Source organism: Balaenoptera physalus (genome assembly GCF_965194825.1).
Source record: "Balaenoptera physalus genome assembly, chromosome: 17".
In the NCBI taxonomy this organism is placed as follows: domain Eukaryota; kingdom Metazoa; phylum Chordata; class Mammalia; order Artiodactyla; family Balaenopteridae; genus Balaenoptera; species Balaenoptera physalus.
The window spans coordinates 52,893,338-52,915,028 of NC_138895.1; the positions used below are offsets into that span (position 1 = coordinate 52,893,338).

The 21,691-nt window shown below is 31.3% G+C and overlaps 1 protein-coding gene across 33 annotated transcripts in view; it reads left to right on the top strand.

The window, feature by feature from the left end:
• Positions 1-21,691, top strand: part of RIMS2 (regulating synaptic membrane exocytosis 2) — a 596,173-nt gene that overhangs the window by 326,878 nt on the left and 247,604 nt on the right. For 24 of the 33 annotated variants that reach the window (XM_082434237.1, XM_082434243.1, XM_082434242.1 and 21 more), the window contains 3 exons: positions 9,292-9,422; positions 13,855-14,026; positions 16,095-16,248. In XM_082434237.1, coding sequence (XP_082290363.1) covers positions 9,292-9,422; positions 13,855-14,026; positions 16,095-16,248 — 457 coding nt within the window. Of the gene's footprint in view, positions 1-5,547; positions 5,596-9,291; positions 9,423-13,854; positions 14,027-16,094; positions 16,249-21,691 lie in introns of all 33 variants that reach the window. The other 9 variants (XM_082434231.1, XM_082434234.1, XM_082434238.1 and 6 more) reach the window with 1 other exon arrangement.

A 21,691-nucleotide genomic window follows, 5' to 3' on the forward strand; every position in this document is an offset into this window, starting at 1 on the left:
CCACCTATATTTTAGAAACAAACAGGTTAATATTGACACTAATTCTGATGAGTTACTAAACTTAAAATTTTATGACTATTAAAAACTATTTAGATTCTCAAAATTCAGACGTTGAATTTTGGATAATTGTTAATGTTATAGTTAAAAACTAAACTATTCTTGGGCTGATATTTTAAGAGTAATTTCTAGCTTTTTGTTAAATCAGGTACAAAATTTCTCCTTTTATTTTCTGGAGGAAGGAGAAGTGTTTGATTTTTCTGAAGAATTTTCATTAATTAAATGGAGATACAGGAAGTATAAGCTGAATTAACTTAGTAAAAGTCATTAGATACGTCTGTTCTGGGACTACTTTGATCACAAAAGTGGTAATAACAGAAAAGCTATGTGAGAAAGATGAGATACTATTAGGAGATTGTAAATGTCTTACTAAAATGAATTTCTTCTCTTTATTACTTTCTTTTCCTTTCTCTTTCATAAACAGAGTGAACTTTTTCATTTGAGGACAGTGGTGTTTTTTCCATTTTCCACAATAAGTAGCATCTTTTTACTTATTCTCTTACATATATTGACAGCGCAGATGTTGTCATTTATGGTTACGAATATATGTGTATTTTCTTCCACCATTTTAGAAAGTGCTATAAATCTTAGCTTTTTTTATTTTTAATTGTGGCTCCCTTTAAATATTCCACCTATAAATAATGCTCTGGGTGGCTGATGATGCCAGTATATAAATAAATCTGTGTGTGTGTGTGTGTGTGTGTGTGTGTGTGTGTGTGTGTGTGTGTGTGTGTATGTAGTTGGCTTCAGTTGGTGGATGAGGGAGCAGAAGTTAGACTTCCATAATAAGTAGGTACCACTTTGTTGCTTCTTTTGAAATCCCAAGGCTGTATTAGAAATTGGACTAGGAGGGGAGATTGAGGAGGATAGTGCAGGCATTTAGACAGATTTCAAATTCAACTACTTTTCATCATGGTTCAAAGTGAATATGGTAGAAAGGTAAGACTGTTAAATATTTGGGGGAAATATAAACTTAAAAGTATGGGTATTTGTATTTATAAGTGATGTTGGTTTAAAATCTATAACTGTAATTTAAAATGAGTACCATTTTATCATTTTTTTATGACTCAGAAGGAGTATGTTCCAGCAAGAAAATGTTTATAAATATAATACATATTTGTTTTGGTAAATCTAGAAAGCACAGATAAATAAATAAAAAATAAAAATCACCTGTAATCTTGCCACTAAAACATAATCATTCACATGCATATAAAGTTTTAAACAAAACTGTAATAAATCTGTGTATACTTGCTTTTTCACTAGTAATATATTGTGTACTTTTCCTTTAAACATTTTTCTTTAAAAATTCCTCCTAAAATGATTTTAATAGCTATTTAATACTCCATTTTAACTTAATTTGCTATTATAGGATATCTTGCTTGTTTCTAATTTATAGTATTTTAAATAATGATGCCATGGAAATCCTTGAATATAAATCTTGCATATATTGTTAGGACAAAATTCCTTTGTCAGGATAACTTTTCCAGATGTAAAATTACAACATGAAAGAAAAAAAAGTTTTAAGATTCTTGAAATCTTTTACCAAAATTTTTCTCCAAAATATTTTTACCAAATTAAGCTACAATTATCAATTCAAGAAATGTATTTTAAGATCTTTCCCCAGGTCAGTCATAATCCTAGTAGCTGAGAATACAACAGTGAACAGATAGCCATGGATTTTACCTTCATGAAACTTAATTTTATGTTCATTCTTTGTATGCAGCAAGACATAAGCAAGATACCCTTTTGGATATAGTATTTTCCTTTATATTTAACCCCATTTCTGCCAACTGGAGACAATTTTGGTTTGCTCTAATGATGTAGAGGTTGGGAAAATATTTGTCCACAAATATCATCCTTCGAGGAAACTTCTAGGAAGTCACAAGGCAACATTATGATTCCTATATCCTTCTATTCTACCTTTGGGTATTTTTGCTTTTGGTGAGATTTTACCTGGGCCCTTAGCTCACTTACAAAATCATGACGTTACTAATGCCTGATAACAAAGATCATTTGTATATTATGTGAGCGGACCTTCCTAATATATTTATGTCAGTTCACAGACTGATATTTTCTTAAATATATAATATACGTATGATGCAAATTGTTATTTATTTTCATGCACAAGGCTCTTGATGACTTAAAAAAAATTATTCCATTTATTTCTTTTCCATGCTTGAATTGTGCTGCTACTTGTTATTATTCCAGGGCATAACTATGAAAGTGCCATTAATGTAGTTGGTGAGAAAATTAGTATGAGCTCAGGTTTATGACACCTGGACTGTATATTAGCCTTTCAGTGTCAGCACTCCCTTATTTTGATTCTTTTTAAAATTTGTGTTCTAACATAATTTAGCAGTTTTCTTCTTTGGAGGATTACTTTTGTAATTCTCTCAATATTTTAAAATTAATTTACAACCTTTGACTAATTTTTTGATAGAGTGCTAAAATAAGATATAGCCTTTAACTCTTTTCAAAGTGAGGAATGGCTCAGAATTCTTCCTTTCTATAGGAACACATTAATTCTTATTGACAAACATATTTTATTTTACTTCAGGGTCTGTGGCTGACTTATGGTTGCAATGTTTCCCTAAGTTACTTTGTTTTAATATTTTTCTGACTCCACTTTTAGTGATGAGCTTGTAAATATTGTACATATCCATTTTATATTCCCATTTAAAGGGAATAAGTCACTGAAGAATAGGCATGTGTCCTTTATATCTACTTAGAAACTCGATAGTCTTTTTAAAACTTTCTGTAAATGAAAGGTTTTTCTTTGAACTTTTATCTTTTATATGTCATTGTTACAACCTTGTTATTTTAGAAGCGTTGCATAAAAGGAATGCCCTGAAGTTAGTAGTGTGGTATAAAGTAGGAAGGACATTAAAAATACAAAATAAATTGTGGTGTACAAATTCAAATTCTTCATTTGTGTGAGGCTGAATTGTTATAGATATTATCAGATATTTCATGCTTAAAATAAATGAATTAATATTAATTACAAATTGAAGTGAGATACATAATACTTCACCATTTCTTTATGAAATATCTAGAATCTGAAGAGATAGAAGGCAGCTTAGTAGTTGCCAGAAATTGGGGCAATGGGGAAATGGGGAGTGACTGATTACTTAATAGGTACAGGATATTCTTCTGGTGTGATAAAAAAGTTTTGAAACTAGAGGGAGGTGGTGGTGGCACAGCATTGTGGATGCACTAAATGCCACTGAATTGTACACTTTAAAATGGTTAATTGCGTGTTATTTTAATGTCACCTCAATTTAAAATAAGCTGACAAAACAAATTATGTTTACGTAGCCAAGTTTAATGTATAAGCTTACGGGTGAAGATTAGGTTTAAACTGGCATAGATTTTAGACAATTGATTTCAAAAAATCTGTGAGTTGCTCATTTGAGGTCATTTTAGAAGATGCAAAAATGTTTACCTTAAAGGATTACTTTATTTCAAAGGACTATTTCTTTCAAAATAAATCTTTTAGTTATAAAGTAATATTTATTTGCAAAAACCTTTCATTACCTTGATATTTTTGGTCTAAAACAGGTAGGACAGGTGAGAAGGCAAGAAAAAAAGGATCTGTTTCTAAATTGAGTGACTTGTTTGTCCTTTTCTTCAGCGTGCCTAGTTAATCTCTATGAATTTCATATATCCCTTACCCATTGGCTAGAGAATTATCCATCTAGGGTTATGCAGACAGATATCAGTAACACTCCTTATCTAAACATTCCTTTCTTCCTTTGGAAATGTCTCCACACAAAAAGGAAGACATCTTAGACTTGAGATCGTCTTGGTTTTTGAAGAGAAAGATGACTCATGATCGAATGATAGTCTGCTTTTAAGGTTTGCTTTCCTTTGGGTTTTAGATTTGTCTTAAACTATCTTCAGGGTCTGTCTGATGATCGTTGAATTCGACAACAGTCCTCCTAGTACCTATCATCTGTTTCCACGTAGCAGTGGAAAAGTCTGAAGCCTTTTAACTATATACAGCTGTTAATTAAACAAGAGAGACATCCATGAGAAATGTGAGGAATGGGATGGAATCTTGGTGAAAGAACAAAGATTAAATGCCCTGAAATCCATTCCCAAACACAGAGACTTGCACCCGATTTTGTTCCTCTTTTAACTGTTAACATAAAGGCACAACATTCTGATGATTGTGGTATCTTTGGAAACTGTTTCAAAATGAAAACAAAATAAGTTAGAAGAGGAAAAAAAAAGAAATCTGATTTTATTCTAAGAATTTGAAATAGAATGATTTAGTCAGAACTGGGCTTTATTTTCTTTCTTTTTTAAAAAATTTTGGCTGTGCTGGGTCTTTGTTGCAGTGTGCGGGCTCTTTGTTGCAGCACATGGGCTTCTCTAGTTGTGGTGTGCAGGCTTCTCTAGTTGCGGCGAGTGGGCTCTAGAGCGCGCGGGCTCAGTAGCTGCGGTGCACGGGCTTAGTTGCCCAGCGGCATGTGGGATCTTAGTTCCCGGACCAAGGATCAAACCCGTGTCCCCTGCATTGGAAGGCAGATTCTTAACCACTGGACCACCAGAGAAGTCCCAGGGTTTTATTTTCTACCTTTACACTATCTTACTTTTTGGTTGAGTGTGAGCAAGTCTATCTAGCTTTTTTAAAATGTCTCTGTTTCCTCATCTGCATACTGGAGATAACAGCAACTACCCCCCAGCATTGTTAGAGGCAATAAACTTGCAGTAACTGTCAGTAAAGGCTTAAAAAAATATGAAGAACTGTATAAATAAAAAGAAATGTGATATTATTGTCATTAATAAGTATGATTAGCTCTAAACAGTGTTATCTCAGGTGGTACACAATAAATGTCTGAAAATGATGTTTAAGTACTAGAGCCTGTTATAGATTCTTAAAGTATGAATCAACTAATTATTCCAGTGTGTTCCAGCACACTTTTTATCTTTCTGTGTTTATTCTTTTAAGAAATGCTAAAGCCAACTTGGCTAATGTTTTTTAGACTTTTGTTAGCCATATTATCCCTTTGGAAAGTTACATGTATGTCCCTTTGGAAACATTACTTCTACAGATGACTTTTCACTAATAATTCTATAATGTATTTTCATCTGACTTCTTCTTGTACTATGATTTTTTTCTATGTTGTGTGTTCAAGGGTGAAACTTGAAATATCTTGACTTTGTATTACGTTTACACTCATTCTTTCAGAATATATTAGCCCGAATCTATTATTTTACATTCAGTCTTAATTCCTGTTATGTTGATTACATTTAAAAACCTGATTTAAAACTTCTAAGATTTTACATAGTTTTTATCTATTTAAGCATTTTGGGAAAATTAGTTTATTCATTACATTGAACTACTTAATTTAGATATATATTCTCATGGAAGAATGTACTTAAGGGATAGTTGTGTATGTGTTTTTTACTTTTGGTCTTTTAGTTCCAGCGTGTTGTCCTTTTTGGTTTTGTTTTATTGCTTTTTTCTTTAATTTTGCTTACCAGAGCCAAAGCCTTAGTAGAAGAACAACGCCTTTTGTTCCTAGGGTTCAGGTAAAGGCCTTGTCTGCCTGATAGAAACTAAAGTTGTGTTTTAACCCTTATTTGTATGTTTTTGGAAAATGCGTAGGAAAACTTTTTTTGGTGTGTTGCTCCAAACCATATTATTGACTTTCAAATCATTTTATGAGCCAGCTTGTAAAATTCTGCATGGGGATTAAAATACAATAAAAATTTAAAGAGACAATCTTTGTTAGTGGTTTTATATGATGGACTGAATACTGAAACTCATAGGTTTCTGGTTGGCATTTAATGTAGATTCTACTTACATTGGTAATATTGACAGAAATAGCTGATTTGATACTGTTGATATTTTCCTTTATTACACTAAGGTTGCTGTCTCTTTAAATCATTCATTATATCACTTAACATCTACATTCTCTTGCATTTTCCAAGCAATAACTCCTTGAGGAGATTGGCAAATAAATTTGTACCTTATCTAAAATATGAATTTTATGCATATTATATATAAGTTTCAACTTTTGGAAAGTATATTATTTTGAAAGAACAAAAATCACAATCCAAATAAAATGTGTTGGGTTTATTTTGTTTACATTTCGTAATTGTAATTCCATTTAATTTTACTGTAATACTTGGGTACAAGTTGTTTGCCTCTTTTCATTAGGAAACCCTTATTTGGTAAAGTAATGTCAACAAAGTTTTTTTTTTTTTTAAAGTAGTATTATGCTTTCCTTGCTTTGCTGCATGTTTTTTTTTGGTTGTTGCTGTTGTTGGTTTTTAATACTAATTTAGTTTAAATTTTAAAAATTGGTGTTGTTCTAGTTAACACTATGTAGTGTAAAATATTTACTTAGACTTAGGTTCTGCTTGGGAAATTTAAAAGTGGTTACATGGAAATTGTATTAAAGCAATTAAAATGATATCAAGATTTTTATTAATGAAAATGAGGTAAAATAAGAAGTATATCATACCTAGAATTGTGGAAACACATTTTATTTTGAAGAATCAACAGATATATTCTAATCATTCATTTAAAAAACACAGAGAAGATATTTAGGAATGTGATAAAGAATCTAGCAAATAAAATAATTCTTTTTTGATAGTTTGAAGTGGATATCTATTAAAAACTTCAATGCAAGTCCTGTAATATAAAATGAAAATTAAGGCTATTGATCAAATGCCCAGTTTGACAGTTTATTAAAAGTTATAATTTTGATTAAAAACTCAGTAAAATTAAAGTGTGCCTGTTTCATAGCTATATTATTTTAATATTTATATATTTGTAAAGTATAATTTAATAAACTGTAAAGTATTAATATGAAAATATGAAAGCCATATGCCTAATATCTGTGTGAGAAATGAATATTATTAATAAGTGATCTTTTTTGGTTTTCCATGGCATAAGAAAATCTAAAAATAATACTATTTATCAGGCATTTGAAACATATATCTTAAATGTTTACCTGTAATGATTTTAAAGAAGCAAAAATATTGCCTGTGGAAATGATGGCAAAGGTAGTCTCAATCCCTGAAAAAAAAAAAACAAACTCACAGAAATCAATAATTTGCTCCAATAACTATGAGCTTAGTCTAATAATACTTTTTTCTTTATTTTTTAAATGTACTGTTTATTGGAAAACAATTTTTTAACCTTTCATAAGTTTTTTAATATCATGGAAAATAAAGCCATAAGTTTTTTATTGATATAGAAAATAAAGAATATTAGAAATTAATGTGGTTTTGGTCACAAATTTAGAGGAACCATGGTGCTCTCTGACAACACCTGTTTCATCTCATACATGAGACACTCTAGTATTTCTTACTTTTTTTTCCCCCCTCATATCTTTTGCCAGAATGGTCTCTTTTTTCCATCTATCCTCATCTGTATCTTTGTTCTACTTTTGTCAGGCAAGCAAATATTTGAACTTTTTTTTCTTTTTTTATAGTAATTAAAAATTTTTTTATATTGGAGTATAGTTTACAATGTTGTGTTAGTTTCAGGTGTTGAACTGTTTTTTCCGTTTAAATGTCAGAGGCTTTTTTTTCAGGTTGCTGGTCCCCTAGTCTAAGGCAGTGGTTCTCAAGCTTTAATGGCAATGAGAATCACCTGGAGCACTTGTTAAAATGCAAATTCCCTGGGCCCCATTCTGATTCAGTAAGTGAAAGGTGGGCCACAGGAATTTGTAACTTTCCAGATAATACTGTTGCAGGAGTTTTGTGAACCACAGTTTAAGAAACACTTGTCTAGAGTCTGTACTTATCAACTCAATCCAGAAAGCTTTTTGTTACACAGCCTCAAGGTAATACCTGCGTTAAACATAAGGACTTAACATAAAGAGAAGTAATAATCATTTTTAAAATTTAAATGTTTGAGGACTAATTCCATTTGACCAAAAAGAAAAGCGTATAAATAATTTTATATACTCTTCTGGGCCATTAGTCTTCTGACTTAAAAGTCTTGCTCGGCCTCTCATTCTCTAAGATATGAAGTGAGGGACTCAACAAAGCCATGTTAGAATTGGAACTGAACTACTGATATATCATATATATATATTTATTTGTATGATTTTTATGTAGATGGTCTAAATTTATTTATATATCCTAGAGCCTGGCCCAGAGCTGACTGTCTGCTTTGGAGAAGAGAGGAAGGGACTGACATGAGATGTATATTTAAGTTTTTTAAACTACCTCAAACATTGTAAATCCAAGTTAAAAGAGAAAAATCAAACCATTGGATATACACACACACACACACACACACACACACACACACACACACATATATACGCATATAAAATGAAAAATACATATTACCTAAATAGAACTTTTTCCCAAATTCCAAATTTCCAATTCAATTTCAGTTTCAAGATAGTGGTCAGAGATGTGCTGAATTCTGAACCGAATGTGGATCAGAGCCATAGTCATCATAGATCCTGATATGGTAAAATCAACTAGCTAGGTGTGGGAGTGTGAGGTATGTGTGTGGGAGGTGACAATTGTTAAGTCAAATGAATTCAGCAGCTGAATGTGAAGTTCTAATCCTTAATTATGGCATAGGCAAATTATTCTAATTTTCTCATCTCGAATTATAAAATATACCCTTATTATTCTGTGGATAAATACATTTGCTTCACAAACAAAAAAAAAAGACTTTATGTCTGCGTAAGAAATTTTAAAAGGGGAATTTATTACAGTTTTAAATACAAACTTAAGGAGTAGATTTACTAAAGCTTCTAGTAATTCCCAGTTACTTATAATTTTTGAAAGGTCTTTGCTGTGGTATAACATAAAACATTTGCTTAAAAATTCCCTATGAATTCCATATAAGGAACTTATCTATTCAATTCATTTTGAGCACTTATTCTGAACTCACTATTGTAGGGGAACCAAAATGAACTACAGTGATTCCTGCATAAAGGTAGACACAAAGCAATCCTATATAAAGTCCTTAGTTATGGTAGTGTAATTATTATGTGCATGTTAATAAGCTATCAAATTAGATTATAAAAAGTTCAAGTGATTTATCAATCACACTAAAATATCTGAAATAATTTCTCTGTTCATTGAAGTTATTATAGCATATCCTTTTACCTTAACTGCAATTTACCAAGTGAAGTTTATATTCTGTGCTAATATTAGTGTAAGAGAATGGGGCAAAGATTGGGAATGTAAACATTACATTATATTAGTAAATGTTTAAGCTGATAAATGAATATTTTTGCTTTTCAGATAAAACTATGGTTTGACAAGGTTGGTCACCAATTAATAGTTACAATTTTGGGAGCAAAGGATCTCCCTTCCAGGGAAGATGGGAGGCCAAGGAATCCTTATGTTAAAATTTACTTTCTTCCAGACAGAAGGTAGGGATATGAAACAAAAATAAATGTTCTTGAAAATAAATGAGAAATGTTAATAGCAGGAGGTGTTTTGATTCTGTATCATTTATTTTAAAATATCATGCCAGTTAGATACTTATGAAGTTTAATATAAGCATAATGATTCTTAAGAATCAAAATAGTGACAGTAAATACTTTGAGATTGTTTTAAAACCTATGTCAAATGTTTATAATATAGATTATTTTATTAAATATTTATTTTAGATTGTGTGGCTTACTTCTTAAATAATGTATTTTTTAAAATCAAACTCATTAAAATTATGCTCCTTTAAGTCAATACATTTTTAACATAAACTACAGAGGCAGAAAGCTGGAAATGGTACTAAAGGATACTCATCATGTTCCTCTACAATTTTTACCTCCTTTTACTAAGATATTATTTCTCTATATTATGTAAAATTAGTGAATGTGCTTTATATTTCACCACCCATATCACCAAGGAATCTTTACCACTGGGCCTAGAATCAGCTACCTAAAGTGTCCTTTGCTTTGTGTCCATGCTAATCAACATACATGACATTGATCTACCCTGATTTAAATAGAGGAATCAGGATAGGAGAAATAGCTTATCAAAAATCATATAATCATTCTTAATTTCAGTCACATACAAAATAGAAGAGATTATTCAATAAGCATCATGAAAAAAGAAAGAAGTAATGCACCAATTTCCCTTTCCCCAGCTCTTCTGCAACACTGTTTTTCAGGGCTGGTCTGGTCATTTTTCTCAGGTTGGAAGTAGCTGGGCACAGATGTGATCTTAAACATATTTATACACGTTTGGACCCTCTATTACTCAGTTCAAGTTAAAAGTCATCAGTGTTGAGTGCCAAAGTATCATCTGAAGAACAATTTCAACAAAGAAAATAACTAAAGAAAGGAAGTAGGCAATTAGCAAAGGTCTTACACTTTATTTGATATATATTTTGAAATAAAATTTGTAAAATGAATTAGAAAATATGCAAGGGTGCCATAGCCTCTTAAGCTATTAGAAGCTGTGCCATATAATTTTATCTTACAAAGTTGACTCGAAGGAGTTTGTTCTCTAACAACTTAGGTTGTCTTTTGGAGAGGGATACACTTTGAACTGCAAGGGAAGTAGAGGATATGCAATAACTTAAAACTCAACTCCAGCTTAAACTTCAGTTGGATGACAGATGTCACAGCCATATTACCTACCATCCTGGATGGAGGCCAAGTCACTTGGCTTCTCAGAGCACAGCTTATTAGTCTAAGCAGCCTTAGAATGCCATCATAAAAACTCGCAGAAAGTGCTGTATTCCCATCTGTGCTTTTATGCACACACATAACTTAAGTTTCTACTTATTCAGACCTTTGAAGAAAAATGCTTGCTTTTCAAGATGATAAAAGTCTCTCAAATTTTTGTTTTTTGGTTGACTACTTGTGTTTAGTTTTAATTTATTTTTTATACCTCCCCTCACTTTCTGAGGAGATAGAGGTAAAATGGAAGGGAAAGTCCCTTTAAAGACTCCTTTATATTCCAGATGTAGGGTTTTTATCTTTTCTCAATAGCAAAGAATGTGAGAAACATTTGGATATTTTTTTCTCAGATTATTTCTCAGCTGAGTTTTCTTGACAGTTATCAGGAATTTGAAGAATATTTAGGCAAGTTTGTAGCTCACTTTATTGATAGAGTTGTGTTAGGGTTTTATCCTTAAGCGAAAAAAGAATTCTCTGGTCAACTCAAACAGCTACATTATCACTACATTATCATCTCGACTTTTTTTTTTCTGTTGACACAAGTTTTTACACATGAATAAAGGACTATATGTGCTTTTGGTATGAGTTATTTCTTTTTTCTTGACAATTTCTTGGGAGAAAAACTACATGTCCCAGGAAGCCCATGGATACCAAAATCTGCAATGCTCAAGTTGCTTATATAAAATGACATAGCTCTGCATCTGTGGATACTGAGGGCCAACTGTACTTGACTAAGTAAACAGAAAAAACAGTTGATGCCTTTTCATTGATAAGAATTCCTGGAGGGACAAGTGAGGCTACATAGAAGGAATTTAGTCTAGAATGTTAGTATGTCAGTTAAGCCATATAAAACATTTATTTTCTATATAATATGCTAGGTACTCTAAAAAATAGCTAAGCATGCTTTAACACTCTTTTTTATATCTTTATTTTATTGGTTGCAAGTCAAAATATATTTTTCGCTCCATTTTGAGTAAAAATATCAAGTCTCTGCGTGCTGTTAAATCAAATGGAAAACAAAAGTACTGGTGACATGAAAATAAATAGAAAAAGCTTAGGTAGATTTTTAAAAAATACTTTCTCAACATTTTAATGCTGTTAGAGATCAATTATCTATTTTATTATCCTTAGGCTGCTATTTTAAAATATCTCTATAGCATGCTTACTGATCTTAGTTTTTAAATAATTTTAGCAACTTTTCAGTATTTGACTTATACAGAATGATCTTATTTTGAAGGCTTTAGTTATACTTTTTGAAAACAATAACTCATTTACTTTTTTTTGTAACTTGCTGAAGATAAGGTAACTTTCCATGGTTCTTTTCATGGATTGGTGCTTCAATACAAACAAAATTGCCTTATTAAATTGTAATAATATAAGGTAGGTTAGCGAGGAACTTCACAGATTATCTAGTCTCCCTCCTATCCAGGATTAGAAATCCCCTCTAAAATAGTAATTCTTTAAGAACTTTTTTCACTCCTTAAGAGGAAGCCAAAGCTTATTCTTCTGTTTCCTTTCAGGTTGCAGAATAAACCATTCTTGGATTAGATGGCAAGGTTCCCCCTAAATGCTTTCTTCCTGACCTTGGTGGAAGGGATTTTATCTCTGACAGGGTTTCATAATTCATTCTTTAATAGATAGAATATAAGTAGGCGCTTTATAAATATTTGTTAAAATTTTAGAAGGAGGAAGTGACAAGAGTCATAAGTCATAGTCCTAGTCATTATTTCTCTTATTTAGGTATTTTTATTTACAGTACCACTTCTTTTTCATAAATTTGAATGGAGATAAAATTTCCTATGTGGGTTTCCAAAGTTATTTTCCTATAGAGGCCTTAGAAATTAATAAAGATACATTGCTTTAAAATGGCTTTCTGCTACATTAAATATATATGCTTTGGAAATATACATGTTCTTGATTAAGTCAAATCTGTATTAAACATTAAGCTCTGTATTCACCTGGGAGAAGTCGCATACCCTCCCTAATTTGGAGGCACTCTATCCCTTCTTAGTTCTCCCTGCTTCCTATTTCCCAACACTCTTAGAACTGTGCTGTGTTTAGAGAATTTGTAGAAGTTAATATGGTTCCACTTGGAGTTCACTGGCACTTCTCACTTCAAATAGGCTCTTCTAATAGCTTAACATTGCCATCCTAGATGATTTTCTTCATTCCTATTCAGACATTGATCCTCTCTAATAAGCTAGAGTAGTGATCTCCAAAAAGAACAGATGTACCCAGGAGATGTATGAAACAATTCATTGGAGTTCATAAAGAAATATTTGAATTTTCATTTTCACCTATCTTTAATTCCTATTTTTGTATATTTACCAATGAATACAATGTATTAGTACAACAATATAGTAATACATACAATTTATAAATATAAATATATGTGTGTACAATGGAATGCATAATCAAAAGCATTTACTTGATAGAAATATGAAGTCAAAAAAATGTATGAAAGCTTCTGAGTTGGAAGTTCTGTCTATCAGGATGGCCAGCTTGCATTTCCAGCCCACATTATAACAGCTACCTCACACAGAAATAATTTTACTATGTTTTCAAAAATTTGATAGATGTCAAATGAGGAAGTATGTATTAATTATACATAAGTGAGTAACTTGATAAGATGTAATTACAATTGTTTATTAGCTAAACTATATGGATGTAAAGTTGTGAACATCACAATTCACTAGACTTATTGTACAAGGGACTTCTGTTAGTTTAAGTGAATAGTATATTGGTTACAAATACTAAGTACAGTATTTGCATTTGCATATGTACAAATACTAAAAGTAATAGTATATGTAACTAACAGGTTAATTTCCAATTTAAAGGTTTCCAATAGGGCAATGTGTTAAAAAAAATTAGAGTTAAGATTCTTCAGTCTGGTTTTATTTAGAATTTGAGAAAGGTTAAGTTTTTAATTATCTATCATGGAAAATTTTCAGATTTATTGAAATATTTCTATTATTAAGTCATGCTTATAAAGTGATATAATTATATACCTTATAAATTTTAATAGTAATTTTAAAGACTATAATATATTTAAGGTATGATAAATTTGTGGGAAATCTTCACTTGACTTCTTCCCTGAGAAATTTTAAATTAATAAATTTTAGGGCCAAAGTTAAAATGAAGATTTATGTAAGCTCATCTATTCTTATTTTTTTCATAGTGATAAAAATAAAAGAAGAACTAAAACAGTAAAGAAAACATTGGAACCCAAATGGAACCAAACATTCATTTATTCTCCAGTCCACCGAAGAGAATTTCGGGAACGAATGCTGGAGATTACCCTTTGGGATCAAGCTCGAGTTCGAGAGGAAGAAAGTGAATTCTTAGGAGAGGTATCTGGAACTATTTTAAAGCTTAGACTATTCATGTCATCCTGAATACTTTTGTTTATATGACTATCAGTAAAATAGTATATTTTGAATTATTGAAACACCTAGACATAATTTAGCAGAATGAATTTAGCTGCTGTTTTAAGAAAAAACTTATTGATGCCTCTATAGTACATGTATTTCCTTTTAGTTTACTGAACCAATTGTACAACTAGTAATTAAATCATTTATTTATAGATCATTTTTTCAGCCCTATACTGTATCTGTAATGTGCTAGGGACTGAGGTGTCAAAGGTCAATGAGGTATATTACTTTCTTCAAGGAATTTATAATCCACTGGGATACACACAAGTGAGTGAACAATTATAACATAGTATGGCAGATGCTCTTTCAGGGAAAGTGCAGTAGGAATACATAATTGCTGTGCAGGGAAGGGGAAGTGGTCCATGGAAGGATCCACAGAGAAACTGGAATTTAGCATAGTCAGGGGAAGTAGAGTTCCTGCAGAGGGAATAACAAAATACTAGAGTTGCGGGGGTCTTGGACAACTGCATTGAAATGGGAAAGGAATGTGGTAAGAAATGAGTCTTGAGGGTTAAATTGACACCTGATCTTGTCCCTTCATATATCATATTAAGAGTTTGGATTTTATCCTGTAGATAATGGGAACAAATGACAGGTTTTAAAGAGACTGGCTTGATTGCATTTGTACTTGAGAAAAATATTTCCAGCTGTAATGTGGAGAATGAATCGGACAGGGGCGCATGAGAGGCAGTCTTCCTGCTATTAACGTACTAAGAGAACTGCTTTCAGTTTTTTCAGTGTGGTTGGTTTTCCTGAGTAAATTAAATGTAACACCATGGGAAAAGCAACAATCCATAGAAATATTGAACTGAATGTTGGTAGCTAAGGAATCAAAGAGTGGTAAACCAGTTGGAAAGAAGGGTAACATAATGGCTAGGAGCAGAGATCAGCGCCAGCTGCCTGGTTCTGCATGCCTGCCACTGCTACTTCCTGGCCTTGGTCCTCGAGCAAGTTATTCAACATATTTGTACTTTAGTTTCCTCTTCAATCAAGTGAGAATGATAGTAGTATGCAATTCAGGGTTAGAGTGAGAATTAAATATGTGTGTGTGTGACCATTTGGAACACAGTGCTTATAATTTTGAAAATGACTAGGGAAAATTTAGGAAGAATGAAGAGTACCTTAGTTGTTTTACATTTTTACCTCCCATAGCAAAATAGTGATTTATCATTATATAGCAGTTCTCATACACTTAAACCAGACACTGTCATATTTGCACATGACTTTAAAAGAAAATAAAAAGAATCATTTATTTCTATGGACTGATTTCCTTTGTAAATTTATTAGATATTCATATTGTAACATGGTTCATATTGAAAATCCATTCTTTTTTTTTTTTTCTTTCCTGTTTTGAATCCTTAGCAGCATGATATGTTAAACAGAATTTTAAGTAAGACAGCCTTTGATTTATATTACACCTCTTTCACTAACCAATGATGTGGGCTTAAACAAGTTTTTTAACCTTTTTCAGCCTTGGTATCCTTATTTGTAAAAGTTGAATAATAAGACCAACCTAGTAGTTTTTTCCTGAGAATTAAGATAACATATGACATGGTTCTTAACACACAGTAAGCACTTCTAATTTGTTTTTAATCTCTCCATTTCAGAGTTTGTAAAGGTTAAATTAATGAATGTAAATGAAAATGTTTTTTAAACTGTAAAATGGCATATATATACCAGTTACTATTACAGACTTTTAGTAGTAAGTGCTATTTATGTAATGGCATATTTAACAGCCTCTAGCAGATAGGTGTTCAAGGGTCTACAAAATAAATGTCTTAGATATTCAAAGCCATTAAATCAATAAGAAGTTATATATACTTATCTCTTATTTAGTTATTTTCAAATATATGGGCAATTCTGCAGTATAACCTTGCTTTTTGACCTAAAAGCAGTACTATTATAATTATCATTATTATAATGAAACTATTTAAGAGAATTTATGTATTATTGTCATAAGACAGTCCTTTGTCTCTTGGCTTTGTAGATTTTAATTGAATTAGAAACAGCCTTATTAGATGATGAACCACATTGGTACAAACTTCAGACCCACGATGTTTCTTCATTGCCACTTCCCCACCCTTCTCCATATATGCCACGACGACAACTACATGGAGAGAGCCCAACACGGAGGTTGCAAAGTAAGTTTTCAGTAAAATTTATTGTACCTTTATTGAATTATCTTGAATGATATATATGACATAGAATTTGAAGATACCATTATGGGTATTAACATGCATCTGTTAGTATTTTCATAGCTATTATTGAAGCTTTTAAATTGTTTGATACACTAAACTGTATACATGTAATATTCACTCATCACAGTATGACACACAATGAAGCACAGTTATGTTTTAATTTTACCTCTTAGAATCTAAAATATAGGAATGAGATAGCTAATGTAGTAGAATTTGGTCATGTACCTGTAGATATCTGAAATTATGATTTCCACTGTCATTAAGCCAAGTATTTTATGAATATGTAGGATAACAAGTATAGCACAGTGGTTGAAACCATGACCATGAACATTACTCAGACAAACCTGAGTGTAAATATTAATCCTCTCACTTAAGGGTTGTATGACTTGAGGTAGGTCATCTCTCTCTGTTTCACTTTCCTCATTTAGGAAATGGAAATAATAATACCTACATCACAGAGTGGTTCTAAGAGTTAATCTCTGGAATGTAAACTGATGTTATTATTGTTGTTGTTGTTATTATTATTATCGGTGTTTGCATTTTACTCTGAATTACGCACAGTCCAAACTATAAAACAGATCAATCCAGAGAATCTTAAAGGAAACTCAGAAATGTTTTCCACATTGAAAAGTGGCATTGTTGGTTTGATGCTCCTACAGCTCAAATTCATTTGTTTTTTTCTGATGAATCTTATTGAAAGGTGAAGGGGGTGCTTTTTGCTTTGGATAGTATTCATGGAATAATTTTATCTTCATAGAGCCATCATGTTTCAGGTTTAGCAACATTTTTGTCAAGTAATGGAGAACTGATTGAGATTAACCAAATTTCAGAAGTGTAAATTTATAAGCATGAATGCCATGTCATCATGGCATCAATCATGGAAAGGATACTTGGCCATATAACAAATAACTCTTGTGTAAATGGATCACACCCTTTCTGCTGAATAGAGGGCTAAATTACATATCAGAAGGCTGTTTGTTGAATAGAGAATTAGAGCAAAGCATTGGTCTTATGGGATAGTTAGTCATAGGAAAGCGTAGAGAATTATCTTCACTTCTTTTTAAAATAATGTCTCTAATGACTGGAATTTTATTTCCATTAGATACAGTCTCTTACCCTTGGAGGGCATTAATTTAACATTAATTTTACAGCACTCACTTTTTTCAGCTTCCTCACAGAGTAAACACCTACCCACCCTTATTTGCAGTTGCCATTACAACATCCTTTGTTGTATCTACATTACCATGAAATTTATGTGGACTAAATTCAGAGTGTCTGCTCTTTCTGGTCACTGTAATCTATTCAGTACATTGTCTCTAAATCACAATGTGGGATGGTGGGTTACTACATGAAGTTTACTAGTATAATTCATTTTCTACTAATTCTTATAATTGAGGTTTATAGGATATTATTGCTAGCTACTATTGCCCTTTCTTATAGGATTGGCCTCTTCTCTATTTACTCCACTTGTTATTGCAATAAGGAGTAGGTTTGATGACTCTCATTATCTGAAACTCTTAAATCTACCGATAATTTTCATTATTTTTTTCTGCCCTAGCTAAGAATACTGTACGTGAGGAACAACAAAAATAGAGTACTTTCTAGTTAGTTGTATAAATCATGGATTTTCATGCAATTAGTTTAATTTAATCAATTTTGCAGATTTTAATGTTTTCCATCCTCACAATGGCTCTTCTGTACTTAATCATTAATAATATTAAATTTATCCCTGGGTAATATAATAGCTCCATGTTGTACTGTGTGAGTCTTGCCACTATCAACTAACCTCTAATAAAATTAATTTTCAATATTTGAATATATGACTGAATTTGGTGCTTTACACCTAAAATGTTGTCATAATTTATTAGCAATGTGTAGGCGTAAAGATAGATAAAAATGATATGATAAAAGAAGATTAGGAAATAACACTCAGGAATAGTCAGAAAGTTAAAGACAGTACCATTGGCTAAGTATTGATATATATTGCTCATCAATGACAAGTTCAAGTTAGGGTATTAATAAGTAAGTACATGAATTATTGTAAAGTTTTATTGATGACAAGAACCTCCTTTAGGATTTTTCTCCATGGAAAGGTCTATATGAAATTTATTTACAAGTATGTTTAAACTGCCAAAGATCATATATGGAACATATATGTATGAACAGTTAACCATCAAAAATGTATAGTAACCCCTTATTTATTCCCTACATTCACATAATGTTTTGGTAATTCAATCTCTGAGGCTTATGAATAACATTCTGAGTCTATGAACTTATTAAATGTACATGGACATTTACTGTTATTCAGAATAAATAAATGGTAATGTTGTTGGTGTTGGGATTCTGTTCTTCCCATGATGATTTCCTATTTTAAATTTGTAGATTCAAATGATTCAAAGCAATACTTCATTAAACAGATATTAGTAACTTATTTACTAACATATAAGGAAATATATAAAAACCATTGTAAAAATAATTGTTTCATATTTTGTAGTTAGTTTAAATATTCTGAAAAAATATTTTCTAGATGGAGTCCAGACAACTTTGATTATAAACTTTAAATGATTTCCCAAATAAAGATATTGGTAAAAGTGTTTGAAATAGATGACCTCTTATACCAGTATTCCTGCATGTGGAAAAATAAGAAGGTTGTATGTATTTAAAAATCTAGTAATGATCACATGCTCATTGTTCAAAAGTTTGAAAGAAATTAGGCTATGAGAAATCAAAATTTTGATGATGAGGAATTAACATTTCCTCCAACAATTTTGCTTCAGGCTACTCTTGCCCACTCCCTTCACAGACATTGTTGTTTTGACATTACCAAAGGATGGGAAGAGCAGTGCATATTTCAAGGAGTGATTGATTAAGCATTTTTGAAAATGTATGCAAGACTAAAGCTATGAGTTCAAATAATTAAAATGTATCAATAGAGAAGTGAGGTTGGCAAAATATCTCACATATTTACATAATTTTATTTTTGATTCATTGATGAGAAACTTTATTCATTATTTTCCTGAAACCTAAAAAGATTGTTCTGAAAAGTGTATTTTGATATTTACATTTCTATTGTTGTATTCTTTACTGTTATTCAGTTAAAGTTGTATAGTGTCTTAAGGCAAAAATCTTCCTTTACAAATATGTTTATTCCTTGATATCTTATTAACAATTCTCATCAGAATTTGAACCATAACGATCCAATCAGAGTTTTCTTTAATTTGATCCTTCATTTTTTTTCTCTCATATTAACCAGATTCATCACTTTGATGTCTCAAATATTAATTCTTTACTTGGCGAAGTATAATATATCAACCCTTTCACTTTTTAAAATAGAAAACATTGTATCTACTATACTTTTATTCACCCTCATGACCACAAGTCTTCAAAGAAAAGTGAATGGAAACAAATCATTGAGATTAAACTAAAATGATACTATTGAAAGGTATAAGATAAAAGAGGCATGATTTCATAATTAAAGTTTCTCAGGATTTCAACTATTTTGGGGGATTTGGAGCCAATATTTCTTTCAGTTCCTCTACCCAGTTGTCTCATCTCTATCCTTCTTGGATGACAGTTACATGTATAAAGACCTCTTGACATTTTTCCACAGGTTATTGAGTCTGTGTTGTTTTTTATTTTAATATTTTTTCTCTCTTCCTCAGTTTTGATTATTTTTATTTACTTGTCTTCAACTTGACTGATAGTTTCTTCTACAGTGTCCAATTTTCTGCAAAAACCATACTATGAATTGTCTTATTAAATATACTGTATTTTTCATTTCAAGCTTTATATTTGGTGTTCTTAGAAGTTTCTATATCCTTCCTGAAATTCCCCTTTTTCTATTGTATGTGTGTATGTGTATACAAACAAATATGTGTAGGTATATGTAGATCTATTAAAGAATTTATAGGATTAGATTATATCTCTGCATATGTAGATATAAATATATATGTGTATAAATATAATACATTAATAATATATATTTATATCCATATATATAATCCTGTAAATTCTTTAATATATCTATAGTTTATTTTAAAGTCTGCTAATTCCAACATCTTAGTCTTCTGTGGGCTTACTAACATTTCTCTTTTTTCCTTTGATTAGGGGTCACATTCTATATGTTTTATATATCTACTAATGTTTTTGTGTACTGGACATTGTGTTTAATACATTTTAGAGACTCTGGATTTTGAAGAATTACCGCATGTCATTTTGGCAGACATGCTAAACCAATGAAAGATGTGTTAACTTTTTATTTTCATTCTATTTTGGTTCTTTGCATAGTTCTAAGGTATAGTCCTTAGTCTAGTTTGTGGTTCTTATGTCTAAGTTTTGAACTGTAGACAAAGTTCAAGATATTGGCCAAAACCTATAATTAATGGGATTTAATCTCCAAACTCTGTATCCTGTACATCAGGAAGTTGCCGAAATTTTCTTGCAGCTCTTTTAGTCTTTCAGCTGTGGCTTTCTGCTGAGTTTCTTCTTGTTTTTCTCTCTGCACTTTACAATTTAGGTAAGGATTTTTGGGAGCACTGAGTGTAAATTTTGGGTCTCCTCCTTATCTGGCTCCCCCTTTCCAGGATTTCCCCTACAATTCTATCTGCTCTCACAACTCTGAATTCTGACCTTTGGCTTAGCCTTGTAAGACTGAGGTTTTTTCCTGAGCTGTAATTCCTCTGCAGTGAACCAAATTGGGAAGGCCCTTAGGGGAAAACTGGTTAAATAGGTGCTTTTCTTATTTCAAGGGTCATATTACCAATTTCTGCCTGAATTTGTTTGTTCTCTGGTATCTTTATTCAAATATTTTTCCAGAATTTAGAATTATTACTGGCAGAAGAGTTAGTCCGATATAAGCTATTCTATCATTCTCAGAGGCAGAAGTCTACATTTTTAAGTAAACTTTTTACAGAAGTATAGAATTCATATAGAAATATGTATAAGTAATAAATATTCTCATGGGTAAATTTTGACCAAGTAACCATACCATGTAACTAGCACCCACATCAAGAAATAAAACATCACCAGCATCCTTCCAGCCTCTCTCTTGCTCTCTTCCAGTAATTATTCCCCCGTCAAGATAACAAATACCATAGAATATTTTCGCTTTTTTTTAACTTCATATAAATGGAATATGCACACATATATGAATTTTGTAGAAATGAGATTACACAATATATTTCTCTTTTACATGTGACTTTTTTCTTACCACTGTTCTGTAAGATTCATCAGTATTGTTGCATATAATCGAAATTGATTTTCATTGCCATATACAATTTCTTTCTATAAATATACACCAATATATCCTATTTTTAGGTTGGTTATGAAAGCTGTTTGTCTAAGTAATTTCTTGTGAATTGATCAGAGGTAATAACTATACAAAGGG